Below are 15,165 nucleotides of genomic sequence, written 5' to 3'. Positions count from 1 at the left end.
AGCCTGACTGACAGGGGGCGGGGAGGGTGACATCTCCGCGGAGCCCGCTAGCCTCACGGGGCGGGCCCGGGACACGCCGCTGGGGACCCCGGAGCGTCGTCAGACTCAAGTCCTGCCCCCAAGAGTCTAGTCTGGTGAGGGAGAAAATGCGGCGTGCTGAGAATAGGGACGTGCAGTTGGTTTTAGAGTTCAGACCTGTTTGGATCTCAGCTGTGGTTTTATTAACTGTGGGACCTTGGGCTACTCAGCTCTCCTTTCTGAATGTCAGTTTCCTCTTCGGTAAAATACGGATGGTTCATTCAATGAACGATTATTGAGCGCTTAGGTGCCAGGCAGGTTTGAGGCTGGAGACAGCGGAAAAGGAAAACAAGGTCCCTTGCTCTTCGGGAGTTTACAGTGGTGAGTTTCTGTGTGTGCAGAGATGGGTCACAGGACAGAAAATAAACGTCAACACTTAAACCAAACAAGGTTATTTCAGCTTCTGAGAAGTGTCATGAAGATGATGAAATGGAGATGAACCAGAGTTACTAGAGGAGGGGCACTTGAGACCAACTGGTCAGGGGAGGCCTTTGTGAGAAGGTGAATGGGAGCAGAGACCCCAGAGAGGCGCCAAGGCCAGGATGCTTGAGGGCAAGATCCATAGAGAGGGCACTGCAAGTGCAAAGGCCCTGAGGCAGGACTGTGCTTGGGAACAGATAAAAGACTGAAGAACCAGGAGGGAGGGAGAAGGAGGTGGACGTGATCCTTTTTAGTGTGGTTATGGTCTGGATTGTCAAAATGGCCATAGAGTGCCAGGCACACATAGGTCCTTAGTTGGTATATGACAGAATTATGCCCAAAAAGCTGTGGGATCTCAGAGGAAGGGGACTCTGACAGCTCAAGGGAGTCAGGGAAGGCTGTACAGAGGAGGTGACATTAGAGCTGGGCCTTGTGGGATTTCATCTGGCAGACAAGGGAGGAAGGGAATATTAGGCTGTGGACATAGCATGGGCAAAGGCACTGTGGTTGGAAATGCAGGGTATGTGAGAGGGCAATCAGGAACCAGACTACGCAGGGCGTGGAAAAAAAAATGTTCCCAGATTGCTGGTAGAGCTGCAAATTGTCACATGCTTTTTGGAAGGTGATTTGGAAACATTTACCAAAGACATAAATGCATGCTCCTTTGGAGCCAACAGTTCCTCTTCCAGGAATTCATCCCTTGGATCTCTACTCATACAAGCACACAAAGACATTTGTGCAAGGATGTTCACTGCAGCCTGGTTTATTGTAGCAAAAAATGGAAAATAATCTAAATGTCCCTCTGTAGAGGACTGGCTAGTTAATTGTGTTTCATCCACTCAGTGCGACTCTGTACTGTCATTAGAAAGGATGGGCTAGACCCATGTGTACTGATACGGGAGTGTGACAAGACATGGTGTGAGGTGAGAGAAGCAAGGTGCCAAACTGTAATGTGTGGAGCTAGGCAATTTTTAAAAAAAATTATTTTATTGAAGTATAGTTGATTTACAATGTGTTAATTTCTATTGCACAGCAAAGTGATTCAGTTATACATATATATATATACATTCTTCTTCATATTCTTTTTCATTATGGTTTATCACAGGATATTGAATATAGTTCCCTGTGCTATACAGTAGTACCTTGTTGTTTATCCATTCTATATATAATAGTTTGCATCTGCTAATCCCAAACTCCCAATCCACCCCTCCCTCACCCCCTGCCCCCTTGGCAACCACAAGTCTGTTCTCTATGTCTGTGAGTCTGTTTCTTTTTCATAGATAAGCTCATTTGTGTTATATTTTAGATTCCACACGTAAGTGATATCATATGGTATTTGTCTTTCTCTTTCTGACTTTACTTCATATGATAATCTCCTGGTCCATCCATGTTGCTGCAAACAGAACTATTTCATTCTTTTTTATGGCTGAGTAATATTCCACTGTATACATGTACTACATCTTCTTTGTCCATTCAACTGTCATTGGACATTTAGGTTGTTTCCATGTCTTGGCTATTGTAAATAGTGGCACTATGAACATTGGGGTGCATGTGCCTTTTCGAATTATAGTTTTCTCCCACTATATGCCTAGGAATGGGATTGTAGGATCATATGGCAACTCTATTTTTAGTTTTTTGAGGAACCTCCATACTGTTTTCCATAGTGGCTGCACCAACTTACATTCCCACTGACAGTGTAGGCGGGTTCCCTTTTCTTGTGGAGCTAGTCAATTTTGATACAAGGAAAATACATACACTCACACAGTTATATACAGATACCTTATATATAAATATAGACATCTGGATATACAAAGAACACACCTGCAAGGATTTCCAAAACACTGTTAACAGTAGTTGCCCCTGGCAAATGGGATTGAGAGAACTCAGGGAGAGAAGCTTGTACATTTCATCACCTCCCTTCTTGTGCTGTTTGATTACTTTACCTTGAATAGTATTTTACTTGTGTAATTTTAAAAGCGAGCATGGGGGACAGCATGGCCTCTCATCATTGAAACTGCCTCCGTCCTATGTCTGGGGGATCCCGCACCTTATGAGGCAGAGCCCATCTCCCCACTCCAGGAGCTGACGATGCTTTCCCAGCTTTCCTTGCCAGGACATGTGACCTCAGCCCCAGACTTGGAACCTGAACCTAGCACCAGGAAGAAGCAGGGAAGGAGGAGAGTCTGCTCTGGTGAAGACAGGTGATGGTGACGGTGGTGGCAGTTCCTGCCAGGGACCAGGGGCAGCACTGCTTCTGGGAGCATCAAGCACCAACAGGGCAAGCTGTACTGTCTGTACTCAGCTGTAGCATCTGGGGAGTCTTCCTGGGACTGCTTGACAATGTGATTTGGCCATCATTCCAGGCTGCATGGTCTCCAAGGGGACTCTGGCTTTCCAGGAGAGTCTCTGAGCTGCCCACTATTGGATAATAAGCTCCTTATCTGTTTAAATAAGCCAGAAGTGATGTTTGTGACTCTTGACTAAGATCCCCTGAATGTCAGATGAGGAAGGACCAAGCAGTAGGGAAGAGAGAGGAGGAAGAGAGAAAGAAGACCATACGAAGGGTGTCTGTACTCCCTATTTTAGGAACTGGGGAGTCACTGAAGGATTTTAAGTACAAGAGAGACCTAAATGAGACTTGCATTTTATGGGGCCCAAATGGAGGTGGGTTGGAGGGGGACACTGCTAGAATCAGCAAGAGCAGTGAGGAGGCTGGGGCAGAATCCACTGGAGGAATGATGAAACCTGAACCAGGGAAGCCTCGATGAGGCTGGAACAGGACTGGAGGGGAGACATGAGCATCACTGAGGACATAACTTATTAGATGTTGGGGAAGAGGGAGCGAGACGAGTCCAGGAAGATTCCCAGGTTTCTGGCTTGGACAATGGGGTGAGTGATCTTGCTGCAAAATGAAATAGGCGTTGAGGGGGTGGGGCAGTTTTGGGGGGTGATGGTGAGTTTGTCTGGGGCACACTGAATGTGCAGTGCCTGATAGACTAGCTGGACGAGGAGTCCAGCTGAGAGTTGGATATCTGAGCCCAGAGCTCAGGAAGTCACTCCAGGCTGGCTTCAGGTATCGATTTGGGCCCTGGTATAGTGGGAAATCTTTAATACATGGCTTTCCAAGCAGGGAAGCACCTTGATTTGTAGAGTTTGCCCATACCCGTGGTGTAAATTCTCCTGCTGTGGTTGATTTCAAGCTGTCACTGTGATGTCTCTGAGCATTTCCACCATTCAGATAAAATAGATAAAAAACAATCTTGGGCTTCCCTGGTGGCGCAGTGGTTGAGAATCTGTCTGCCGATGCAGGGGACACGGGTTTGAGCCCTGGTCTGGGAAGATCCCACATGCCACGGAGCAACTGGGCCCGTGAGCCACAACTACTGAGCCTGCGTGTCTGGAGCCTGTGCTCCGCAACAAGAGAGGCCACGATAGTGAGAGGCCCGCGCACCGCGATGAAGAGTGGCCCCCGCTTGCCGCAACTGGAGAAGGCCCTCACAGAAACGGAGACCCAACACAAGCCAAAAATTAAATAAATAAATAAATAAATAATTAAAAAAAATAATAATAATCTTAAAAGCATAGATAGTAAAATAACTAGGAAGTTATGTTTTGAGTGTTTATTAACTTTGTTTTAAACATATTTATATAACCATAAATTTATATAACTTAATTTTTAATAATGGCCTTAACACCTGGCTCACAAAATTCCTGAAACTTTGTTCTCAGGAGCTGGTCCAAGCCAGCCCAGTACACCATTGGATTCGTAGTCATTTGCATAGAGGTGGTGGATGGAGGATGCAATAGCCCAGGGGAACAAAGAGAGTGAAAAGAATGGAGGGGCCAGAACAGAATCCTGATTTCCTGCAAACTTCCTGAGTTGCCAGGGGCAGAGGAGCCCAGGGAAAGGCTGAGAAGGAGCAGCACAGAGAGGAGGAGAAACTGGAGAGAGCGGTGACAGGGAAACCGAGGGATTAGAGGACAAAATGTTACAGGGAAGCCAAAGCAATGAGTAGTAAAGAATCCTCGGATGGTCAGCAAGCAGGCTGTGGGGGAGTTTAACAGCAGCAATAGGAGGTGCTGGGAGTCCACGAGGGAAGAGGTACCTAGGGAAAGCCTCCAGGAGAAAGTGACATTCAAGCTGGGTTTTGAAAGATGAGAAAGACCTTACAAGTGGTGGTGAGCTTTCCCAGCAGATGATCCAGCAGGTGGAAAAGTCCAGAGTGTAAAAGGAGCAGAAAACAGGTTGAAATCTGAATCAGGTGGGAAGTTCATTTGGCTGCTAATCAGAAGCTTAGGCAGGGCTTCCCTGGTGGCGCAGTGGTTAAGAATCCGCCTGCCAATGCAGGGGACACGGGTTCGAGCCCTGGTCCAGGAAGATCCCACATGCCGCGGAGTAACTAAGCCTGTGCACCACAACTACTGAGCCTGTGCTCTAGAGCCCGTGAGCCGCAACTACTGAGCCTGCATGCCACAACTATTGAAGCCCGCGTGCCTAGAGCACATGCTCTGCAACAAGAGAAGCCACCTCAATGAGAAGACCGCGCACAGCCGCGAAGAGTAGCCCCCGTTCGCAGCAGCTAGAGAAAAACCGCGCAGCTACGAAGACCCAGCGCAGCCAAAAATAAATAAATAAATTTATAAACAAAACAAAACAATCCTTATATTAAAAAGAAAAACCAACCAGTTTCTTCAACAAATAAACTATAAGGAATAAAAAAAAAAAAAGAGATGGAATCAGGGAGAAGACCTAGAGATTAAAAGAGATTTAAAAAAAAAAAAAAAAAAAGAAGCTTAGGCAAAGCAGGTGTTTATTCTTTCACTTAAAGAAGCCGTGCTACTGCAGTAGGCAGTCCATAGTTGGTGTGATGACTTCACAGTCATCAGGGACCCAGAATCTTACCTTCCTGTTCTACCATTCTTAGTACCTGGATTCCACCTTCAAGGCCCCTTCAACGCCCAAGATGGCTGCTGCAGTTCCAGCCATCATGTCTATGTAGAAAGCAGGAGGAAGGGAAGTAGGGTAAAGAGAGTACCTGCCAGTTTTCTGTCTCTTTCTTAAGAAGTTTTCCCAGAAGCCAACAATTTCTGCCTACTTCTCATTGGCTACACCTAGCTGCAGGGAGGCTGGAAAACTCTGGTCATCTTGCTGGGCTTATGACTTCCTAGAATCAAAGTATGAGAAGGGGAGAATGGTTACTGGTGAGCCACTAGGAGCTCTGTCCCCCCTCCCAAAGTTTTGCCCCCAACTTATTATTTTTAAAAACTTCAAACCTAGAGAAAAGTTGCAAACATAATACAATGAACAAAACCTTCAGAAAAGTTGCAATATTAGCACAATGAATACCCAGATATCCTCACCTAGATTCCCCAGTTGGTAACATTTGCTACATCTTTGTTTCTCTCTCTGCATATGTGCTGTCTCCAGAAGAAGGTGGCATGGTTACTGGGCCACTACTTTCTAGCACAATGGATTCTTTACCCCATGTCACATGGCCAGCCCACCTTTAGGGCATAGGATGGCGGAGTGCAGGCCCCTGGGTCTCTTTCTGGCCAGGCACTAAACCTGTGAGTTCTTGGGGCCCTCTCTTTGTTTCTGTTCTCTCTCCCCACTGGAAAATGGGCCGCTCCACTCCTCTCTTTTCTCTCCCCTTCTTACAAGTGTACCAAGGAGCACAGTTATTGAAGCTTCTGGAGAGGAAAGGCTGGGAGAGTGTGGAGAAGGGGTTGGGAGAAAATCCCAGCTGGAGCAGCAGGTGCTCTCTTAAGAGAATCCCAGGGATCCTAGCTTTGCCTGGGTTCTGCAAAAATCCAGAAGTGTCTTTATAACTCTGAGTGTGGTGCCTGACAGTGTGATTGAACATTTACCAACATTACTGCTGTCTGGGCCTCAGGATGGGGAGGAAGACAGGCAGGAGGGATTGGGGTGCTAAGAACAGAGCGGGGTGGGTGGGTGATATTGATTGAACACCTGTGTGCCAGGCACTACATCATTATGCCCTAAAATCAATCCCTTAAAGCAGGCACTTTCATTCCCACTTTACTGATGAAAGAACTGACACCCAGAGAGGGAAAGTCATGTAACTGGTCATTGGCCTCTATTCTTTTCAGTCGGATTTCCTGAGTGCCTATTGTGTTCCAGGTACTGTTCTAGGTACTGGAGATTCAGCAGAAAACAAGATGCATGAAGTCCTTGTTCTTCTAGAACTTACTATTCTAGAAGGAGGCGGCAGACAATTAACAAATGAACTAGTGACCAAATAAAATGCCTTAGATTGTGTCCCTTTTGTCAAAATCAGTGACATTCACCTCGCTAAATCTAATGGTCAATTCTCCCTCGTGACTCTGACTTCTAGGTACTTGCTCTGAGCCAGGCCCTGCTCCAGGAACTGGAGAAGAGAGTCGTGAGTAAAAGAGGCACTGGGGACCTTATATTCTAGTACCAGAAAGCAGATGATGAGTAAAATAAATAAGTAAAATATGGGGTGCATCAGGAGGTGATAAGTGCTTGGAGGGAAAGCGAAGAAGAGAAAGAGCATGGGGTGCTGGGGTGAGGCTGAGGGCTTGACCAGTTAAATGCAGTGGGCAGGGAAGGCCTGGCTTGAGGTAGGAATTGAAGGAGCAGCCAGTATAAAGTCCTAAGGCAGGCGTGGGCCTGGCACGTTTGAAGACCTGCAAGGTGGCCAGTGTGGTGGAGTGAGTGAGGGGTGGAGAGTAGTGGGGAGGGAAGGCTGAGAGCTGGTGGCACCTTACAGACCCTTGTAGTGTGAGCTCAGGAGTGATGTGATCTAACTTTCCTTTTTAAAGATTGCTGTGTAGGGAGTAGATTGTTCTTGGGCCAGGGTGGAAGCTGGGACCGGTTTGGATGCCATCGCCATAGTACAGGGAAGATGAGAGTCCGCTTGGGCTAGGGTGGTGGCAATGGAGATGGAGAGAAGCGGCTGGATCCTGGATATTTTGAAGGTAGAACTGAAGATGGGTTACAAGAGAGGAGTCAGGACCAGTCCAGAATTTTTGGCTGAGCAGGTGGAAGGATGGAGAAGATTGTGGGAGGAGCAGGTCTGGGGACAGGGGAAAGTCAGGAATTCAGCTTTGGATGCAATAAGCCTGAGCCAGATGCACATTAGATACCCAGGTGGAGCTGTGAGCAGGCAGCTGGATGTGCTCTTTGGGATTTCAGATTGGGGCCACAGGTGTACTGTATTTGTGACATTCAATGCCCAAGACTGGGTGAGACCGTGAAACAGCAAGTGTTGACAGATCAAAACTCTGTCAACACTTAGTCCTGGGGCCTTCCAAAGCAAAGAGGAGGAACCATCAATTTTGTTCATGTCTTTATCCCCCATTGCCTAAAACAGTGCCTGGCACAAAGTAACTGCTAGGTCAGTATTTTTTGAATGAATGAATGAATGAATGAATGAGTGGTGCTAAGTGCTAAGAAGGAAATAAAATGGATGCTGAGTTAAAGAGTATATGGGGGACTTCCCTGGTGGCACAGTGGTTAAGAATCCGCCTGCCAATGCAGCGGACACAGGTTCGATCCCTGGTCCAGAAGATCCCACATGCCATGGAGCAACTAAGCCCATGTGCCACAACTACTAAGCCTGCGCTCTACAGCCCGCGAGTCACAACTACTGAAGCCCGCATGCCCTAAAGCCTGTGCGCAACTACTGAGTTCATGTGCCGCAACTACTGAAGCTCGCGTGCCTGGAACCCGTGCTCCGCAACAAGAGAAGCCACCACAATGAGAAGCCTGTGCGCCACAACAAAGAGTAGCCCCCGCTCGCCACAACTAGAGAAACCCTGCACGCAGCAATGAAGACTCAATGCAGCCAAAAAAAAAAAAAGAAGTACATGGGGGAGAGTGGTCTACTTTAGATAGAGTGGTCAGGGAAGGTCTCTTTGAGAAGGTGGCATGAGTCAAGCCCTGAAGGACAGGGAGAAGTCAGTCATATAAAGAGTTGGGGAGAAATGTCAAGTGCAAAGTCCCTGAGGCAGAAACGAGACTGGCCTCTTGGAGGATCAGCATCGTAAGCCTGGATCGTGCAGGAACTTGCAGTCCCAGAACCTAGACTGGATCACATCCTGGGTATCCTGGAGAGTTTTAAAGAGAGGAGTTAAGTGATCAGACTGATTGTTTAAATAATCCCTCTGAGCCAGGTGGAGGATGTTTTGTAGGGAGGCAGGAGTGGAAGCAAGGAGAGTGTTAGGAGAGAAAAGGCAGTGGCCCAGGCCAGAGATGGCGATGTTTGCTGAGGTGAGGGAGGGAGAGTAATGGGCAGATTCGAGATATTTTAGGAACAGAATGGCAGGATTGGGATTCAAGAGCCCCTGCTTGTTCAACCCCACTGTGAAAATGTCCTCCACAGACAGACTTGGGAGGGCCTGGGGTAGGGACCAGAACCCCATAGGGCCGGGGGGTGGTTTCCTCCTGGGGTCTCTTCATAGTCACCCAACCCCAGACTCCAGGGGCTGCCCCACGCTGGAAGACGTGGAAGATGGTGGGAAGGGGTGCTGTGGCTGCTAGGATCATCCCATGCCAGGCTCTGGGCCAGGACTCTAAGGCAGCTAAAACCATGTCCAGCACTTGCAGAGGGTCCTTTCTCCCTTTTTCTCCATCAAATCTGGATTCGTGATCTCTCCCCAAGCCTGGCCCTCCTCCAATGCTTCTTCTGTCCAAAATTCTTCAACATTCCTCCCACTGAGAGGTGGGATTATGTCCCTGTTGTTGAATGTGGGCCCTGGGACTCAAAAAGAGTACACTGGACATAAAGCTGTACCAGGTTTCAGGCTGAGGCCTTAAGAAACTGGCAGCTTCTGCCTCTCATCTCTTGGGACATTGGTTATGAGAACCCAGCCACCATGCTGTGAGGAAGCCAAGTGGTCACATGGAGAGGCTACATAGAACTGTCCCAGCTGACACCCCAGTTGAGGTTCCATCTGTCAGCCAGCAAAGACTGCCCCACTGTGAGTGAGCAGATAGCCCCAGCCCCAGCCTGTAAGCCACTCCAATCGATAGGGCTTTGGAGTAGAGATGGGCCATCCCTATCTAGTGCTACCCAAATTGCAGATCTGTGAGCAAAATAAATGATTATTGTAGTTTTAGGCCACTGTGTTTGGGGTGGTTTGTTATGCAGCAACAGGTAGCTGGGACTTCATGCCCACCTCTCCAGAGCCTATCCACCACCAAGCACTACTGAGTCTTCCTTCTAAATACATGTTCTCTTCATCTTCCCTGCCACCCCTTTTGTGACCTGGACAGCTACGTCAGCATCCAAGTAGATCTCCTCCCACTTGCTCTTAATTGCACAGGGTCTGTTTCCTACACAGCAGCCAGAGAACTTGCTAGAAAGCCCATCTGATTACCTCCCCAGCCCCTCTGTACCCACTTGAAGCACCCAATGGCTCTCCACTCTCCTAAGATCAAGACTCACCATCCTTGCCCCCTTTAGGCGTCAGCCACAGTGGTGGTCTTTCTTCTCTTCCTCCAGTACCTCACGGGCCCTTTGCCCCAGAGCCTCTGCACGTGCTGCTTTCACTCCCCGAGATGCCCTCCTCCACCTACCTAGTTAATGTCTTGCTCAAACGTCACCTCTTCTGTGAACTGCCTCTGAGTCGGTGGTTCTTGAAATGGGGTCTCTGACCAGCATCATCAGGGAACTTGTTAGAAATGCCAATTCTCAGGCCCAAGCCCTGTGCTAAGGCATCAGAAATTGGGAGGCAGGGCCCAGTGGTCCGTGTTTAACAAGCCCTGCAGGTGATTCTGATCCATGCTCTTGAGAAGTGTTGCTCTAAAGCCCAGGTCATGGATTTTGTCTTCTCCCATCTGTGAAATCCTTTCCTTCAGAAGTCTGCATTTATGATGACACAGGTCTTTGTGAGGTTACCTGATGCCTGGCTCCCCTGATAGACCAGAGCACAGGGGCCATTCATCTTCTGCTCCTCACTGCCTCCCAGGCCTAGGCCTGGCACACCCTGGAGCTCAGGGATGCGGGTTGAACAGATATTAACCGTCAGCCTCCAGGTGGTCATGGGCTCCTCTGGCTGTGGGGGAGGGGAAGGGACTGGTCCCTTACAGAGCTGGGACCCTAAAAGTGGACAAGGGGAGGGTGAGAAACCTTAAGAAGTTTGGGGAGGGTTCAGCCCCTGCAGAAAAGGCTGCTGTTCAGAAGGCAGGGAAAAGGTCTCCCCAGCCAGAGCTTTCCCTCCCTCCCTCACCTCCCCAGTCCCTCCTCCACCCTGGGGTAGCCCTCAGCTGACTGCTATTGACCACTGAGCCAGGCCTTGTTCTGTGGGCTTACGTGTTTTATATCATTTAATACCTAAGCTTCTGCGTTGTGTATCATTAACATGCCCATCTTATAGACAGGGAAACTGAGACTCAGTGAGGTTCAGGTACTTGGCTGAGGTCAGGGCAGGGAGGACTTGAACCCAGGCTGTACGACAGGTGTACTGGCCCTCGCCATCCATGCCCAGGTGGAGAACACTCAGATGGCCCAGGAGGTAGGAAGCAGGAGTGCAGTGGGCCGGCGGGCCTGTGTGGAACCTCATTTGCTCTTTCCAAAGGCAGCGTCATCTGTAGCAGATTGGGAGAAGGAGGCCCCAGTGTTGCCAGACCTCTCTAAAATTTCAAGAGCAACCAAAAATGTGGATTTTTAATATCCTCCTTGTTTCTAAATAATCACATTAGAAAGAAAACCCTTAGATGCTTCCAGAGACCAGATAAATGCCTGGGTCAGATGACATTGATGGTGAAATCGAGGGGGTGAATGACAGCAGAGCCAAAAAGGAGACACCACAATATGTGTATAAGGTCTCTGACCTGGCCCCGCGCTGCCCCCCTCCCCCACGTCAGAGTCGCAGCTTCTGCCATGTCTGGGACGGTCTGCTTTAAATTCAGCGTCCACCCTTGGTGGCATGCGGTTTCACTAAGGGCAGACCCCTAATACTGACCCTTACCATCGTGTCTCAGCCCCCAAATGGCCAGCGCCATGTGGGCGGAGGCTAGGTCTGCCTGGTCACAGCTGTGTTCCCAGCCCCCGGGCTGCAGGCAGGTGCTCACTAAACGCTTGCTGATGGAAATAATAGTGTAAGCCCTTCCCCCTCTGAACACCCCCACCCCCACCCCTACGCTGGCTCCTCCCAGTCCCCTGTCCTGGGTGAGTGGGGCGGGGCGATGGTGGGTTAAATGCCGGCAGCTGGGGGCCCCCTCGCATGCTGGGTGCCCATGGAGTCCAGGCTGTAGCATGGCTACCGCGCGCTCTGTAAGTCCACCCGCCCGCCCCCTCGGGCAGCGAAGGCCGGGGCTCACCGCCCACCTTGACTTCTTTCCTTGGTCAGGCCAAAGAGGCTGAGGGTGGAATCCAAAAGTGGAAGAAAGAGAAGGAGGAGAAAGAGAAAGAGGAAGAGGAGGCAGCAGCGGCGGTGTGGGTGGGAGAGGAGGCTCTGAGGAAGGCCCGGGCCAAGGGCCCCGTGGATAGCAAGCTGGAGTTGCACCCGCTGCTGAACAGGTAGGGCAGGCCCTCCTCTTGGCCTTGGACTCACTTCCTCATCTGGGAAAGGCCAGAGCTGGCCTAAGATTTGGGCTCTGGTGGCCCTTCCAGCCTTAACCCAGCTGAGATTCTGGGTTAAAGGCCCTCACTCATCCCCTGGCCCTTCAGGATAACTGGCTCCAGTCACTTTGGGCGGCCTGTTTGCCCTTGGAGGAACAGGGCTTCCCTGCCAACCTAGCTGCTGCTGGGGGCGGGCAGGTGGGTGCACTCTGCTTCCTCCTGGCCCACCCTCCTCCAGGTGGGCTCTGTGGTTCTTCAAGAATGACCGCAGCAGGGCCTGGCAGGATAACCTGCATCTGGTCACCAAGTTTGACACCGTGGAGGACTTCTGGGCGTGAGTGTCTGTCCCTCATGGAGGAGGCTGGGGCCAGGGGGTTCTGAGCTGGGGATCCTTCCCAGACCCCACCCCTCCAGGGAGCTGCTTCCTACACAGCTTTCCCAGTCTTTCCTGGGGCCTTGCAGCATCTGCTGAGGACTGGGGCTTGGTGGGTTCTGCAGGGAGGTGGCGGGGGGATTGGGCTGGGGCACATCCCCCCCTGAAGCCTCCTTGGGACTCAGGGAAAGAGCCTGGGAAGTGGGAGAAACAAGGAGTTGACCCTGACTCTGCTGCTCCATGCTTTGTGACCCTGGGCAAGTTCCTTCCCCTCTCTGAGCTTGTCTCAGCCACAAAGTGAGTTTTAGGCTGTCTCAGTGTCTGTGGTAATCCAGTGAGGGGATCTGAAAGGTGCTTCACAAACCCTAGAGGTGGGTGAGAAGGTGGGATTTGAAGGTCTGGGCAAGTGGGGATGGAATTCCTGGCAGGGGGCACCAGTATGAGCAAAGGCTTGGAGGCTGGAAGGTGGGTGGAAAGCAGTGGGGTCTGGTAAGAGATTGAAGGGTCTGAGGCCAGTTGGAACCAGGCTCTAAAAAGCCTGGACTTTCAGCCTGGGGTGGGGGCCTCTCTCCAGGATGTACAATAACATCCAGCTGGCCAGTAAGCTCTCTTCCGGCTGTGACTACGCCCTGTTCAAGGTAAGCCCTGCTTCCCCGCCGCCCCCCCATCCCCGGGGCACAGGGTGGGTGATTCTTCCCAGCTTCCTACCTCACAGGGGGTTTGGGGGTGGGGTGCCGAGGACAGCCTCCCTCAGAGCCAAGTATAATTTCAGATCGGAGGACCGCTCTGCAGAAGCATAGACAGAGTGTCAGACCTGAGCTGTACCTTGAAGGACAGGGGAGGGGAAAGAAGGGGGAACAAGGAAGGAGTCTAGGTTTCTGGCCTGGCTCCTTAACTAGGGACGTGCATCAGAATTGCCCCAGGACACTCATCAATATCCAGGCCTGTCCCTGGAGGTGCTGTGCAGTGGGGCCCTGACATCAGCATTTAAAGATTTCCCTAGGTGACTTGTGTCCAGCTGAGCCTGGGATGTCTGCCTTTGGCCACACTGGGGTTGCCCCAGATCCTTTCTTAGTCACCTCCATTTGAACTCTCATATCAAGGAACTTGGTTCAGTAAAGGAGATAAACACACACCCACGCAAAGCTATGTGAGGTGACAGATGTTGAGGCTTAGGGGCCCGTGGGAACTCACAGGAGGGTCTGGGGGGCTGAATGGCTGGTAGAACCTGCTTGTACAGGAGGGATGAAGGCAGAGAGGTTCTGGCCTGTGGAGGCCTACTGAGGGGCTAGAGCAGGACCTGGGGAGGTGGCCAGGCCCTCACTTTCCTTTGAACAAAGGGAGGTGGTTGATCTGCCAGCCTGCCTCCCAGGATGGCATTGAGCCCATGTGGGAAGACAGCAGGAATAGGCGGGGTGGCCGCTGGCTGGTCAGCCTCTCCAAGCAGCAGCGCCACAGTGAGCTGGACCACCTATGGCTGGAGACGGTGAGTGGGGGGCTGGGCGAGGAGGCTTCCCAAGGGAAAGGGGCTGGGCTGGTGTGTGGTGGTGGTCTCAGGGTGGTGGGGGCAGACTCTGTGCCCGCCAGGAAGTCTCATCCTCCTCCTTTTTTGGCTCCAGCTGCTGTGTCTGATCGGGGAGAGCTTTGAGGAGCACAGCCGGGAGGTGTGTGGGGCCGTCATCAACATCCGAACCAAGGGGGACAAGATTGCCGTGTGGACAAGAGAGACAGAGAACCAGGAGGGCGTGCTGCGCATTGGGTGAGGGGTATCTCTGACACAGGGTGGGGGCTGGGTCTCTTCTAGGAGAGAAGGGGAAGGTGGAAGGGTGTGGTTTGGCCTGCATGGGAGACCTCTGGAACTCTGCATGCTGTCTCTCCCTTCTTTCTTCCCCATTTGTGAAAAGGGTGTGGCATCTCAATTTCAAACTGTTTCTTAATAGACCTCTTTTCCTTTGCACTAGGCACATTTTGGGTTTCCACATGGGTAAGACAAATACAACAGGAGTTACTGTGGTTGGAACCAGGGTAGGAGCTCTGAGCAAAGGACCCAGGGTCCCACGTTATCTCCAGGACCCGCTGCTGACTGCCTGTCTCCTTTCCTCTCCCACTTACCTCCCAGGCGTGTCTACAAAGAGCGCCTGGGACTCTCCACAAAGACCATCATTGGGTACCAGGCCCACGCAGACACGGCCGCCAAGAGCAACTCCCTAGCCAAGAACAAATTTGTGGTGTGAGGGGACCCTGGCCCCACTGCCCATTCGGCTGCCCCTGAGCCTCCCACTGCTGTGTGTGTGTGTGTGTGTGTGTGTAAAAGGGGCTGGGCTGGGGGCAGATGGCATGGTTCTCACCTATTCTGGAGTGAATACGAACACTCTTTAATGTGAATTGGGGCCCAGGCCTAGGGGCAGTTCTGGTTGGGGACCCAATGTGAGGGACCAGGGCAACGGAAAGGTGGAGGAAACCCTGGGCTTGTTTCACCCTGGGGGTTGGGTTGAGTAGAGTGGGGTGAGGTGAGTTATTGGTGGGAGGAGGGCACAACTGCAGGTGGAAAGATAACAGGAGAGAATCCTAGGCTCTAGGACTGACTCTGTGCTCCCCACCTCGGGGAAAGAGGCTAGGTGGCCTGAGGGCCAGACTCTTCCATTTTGGGGGAGGGGGCTCAAGGCCGCTGACCCAGAGCTGGAGCTCAGGGACAGGAGTGGGGCGCTCTCTCGAATGATCACTCTGCTTTAAAAACTTTTA

The 15,165-nt window shown here is 51.1% G+C and overlaps 1 protein-coding gene across 1 annotated transcript; it reads left to right on the top strand.

The window, feature by feature from the left end:
- Window positions 1–11,674: 11,674 nt before the first annotated feature.
- On the top strand, window positions 11,675–15,165 carry EIF4E1B (eukaryotic translation initiation factor 4E family member 1B; the record flags this gene model as incomplete). The annotated part of the gene is made up of 7 exons (XM_082454013.1): window positions 11,675–11,681; window positions 11,768–12,008; window positions 12,289–12,384; window positions 12,998–13,217; window positions 13,679–13,909; window positions 14,043–14,182; window positions 14,543–15,165. The coding sequence occupies 7 exons, from the start codon at window positions 11,675–11,677 to the stop codon at window positions 14,655–14,657; spliced, it is 1,050 nt and encodes a 349-aa protein (XP_082310139.1). The 3' UTR covers window positions 14,658–15,165.

Source organism: Balaenoptera physalus (genome assembly GCF_965194825.1).
Source record: "Balaenoptera physalus genome assembly, chromosome: 3".
Taxonomy (NCBI): Eukaryota; Metazoa; Chordata; class Mammalia; order Artiodactyla; family Balaenopteridae; genus Balaenoptera; species Balaenoptera physalus.
This window is presented reverse-complemented; position numbering and strand designations above follow the sequence as displayed.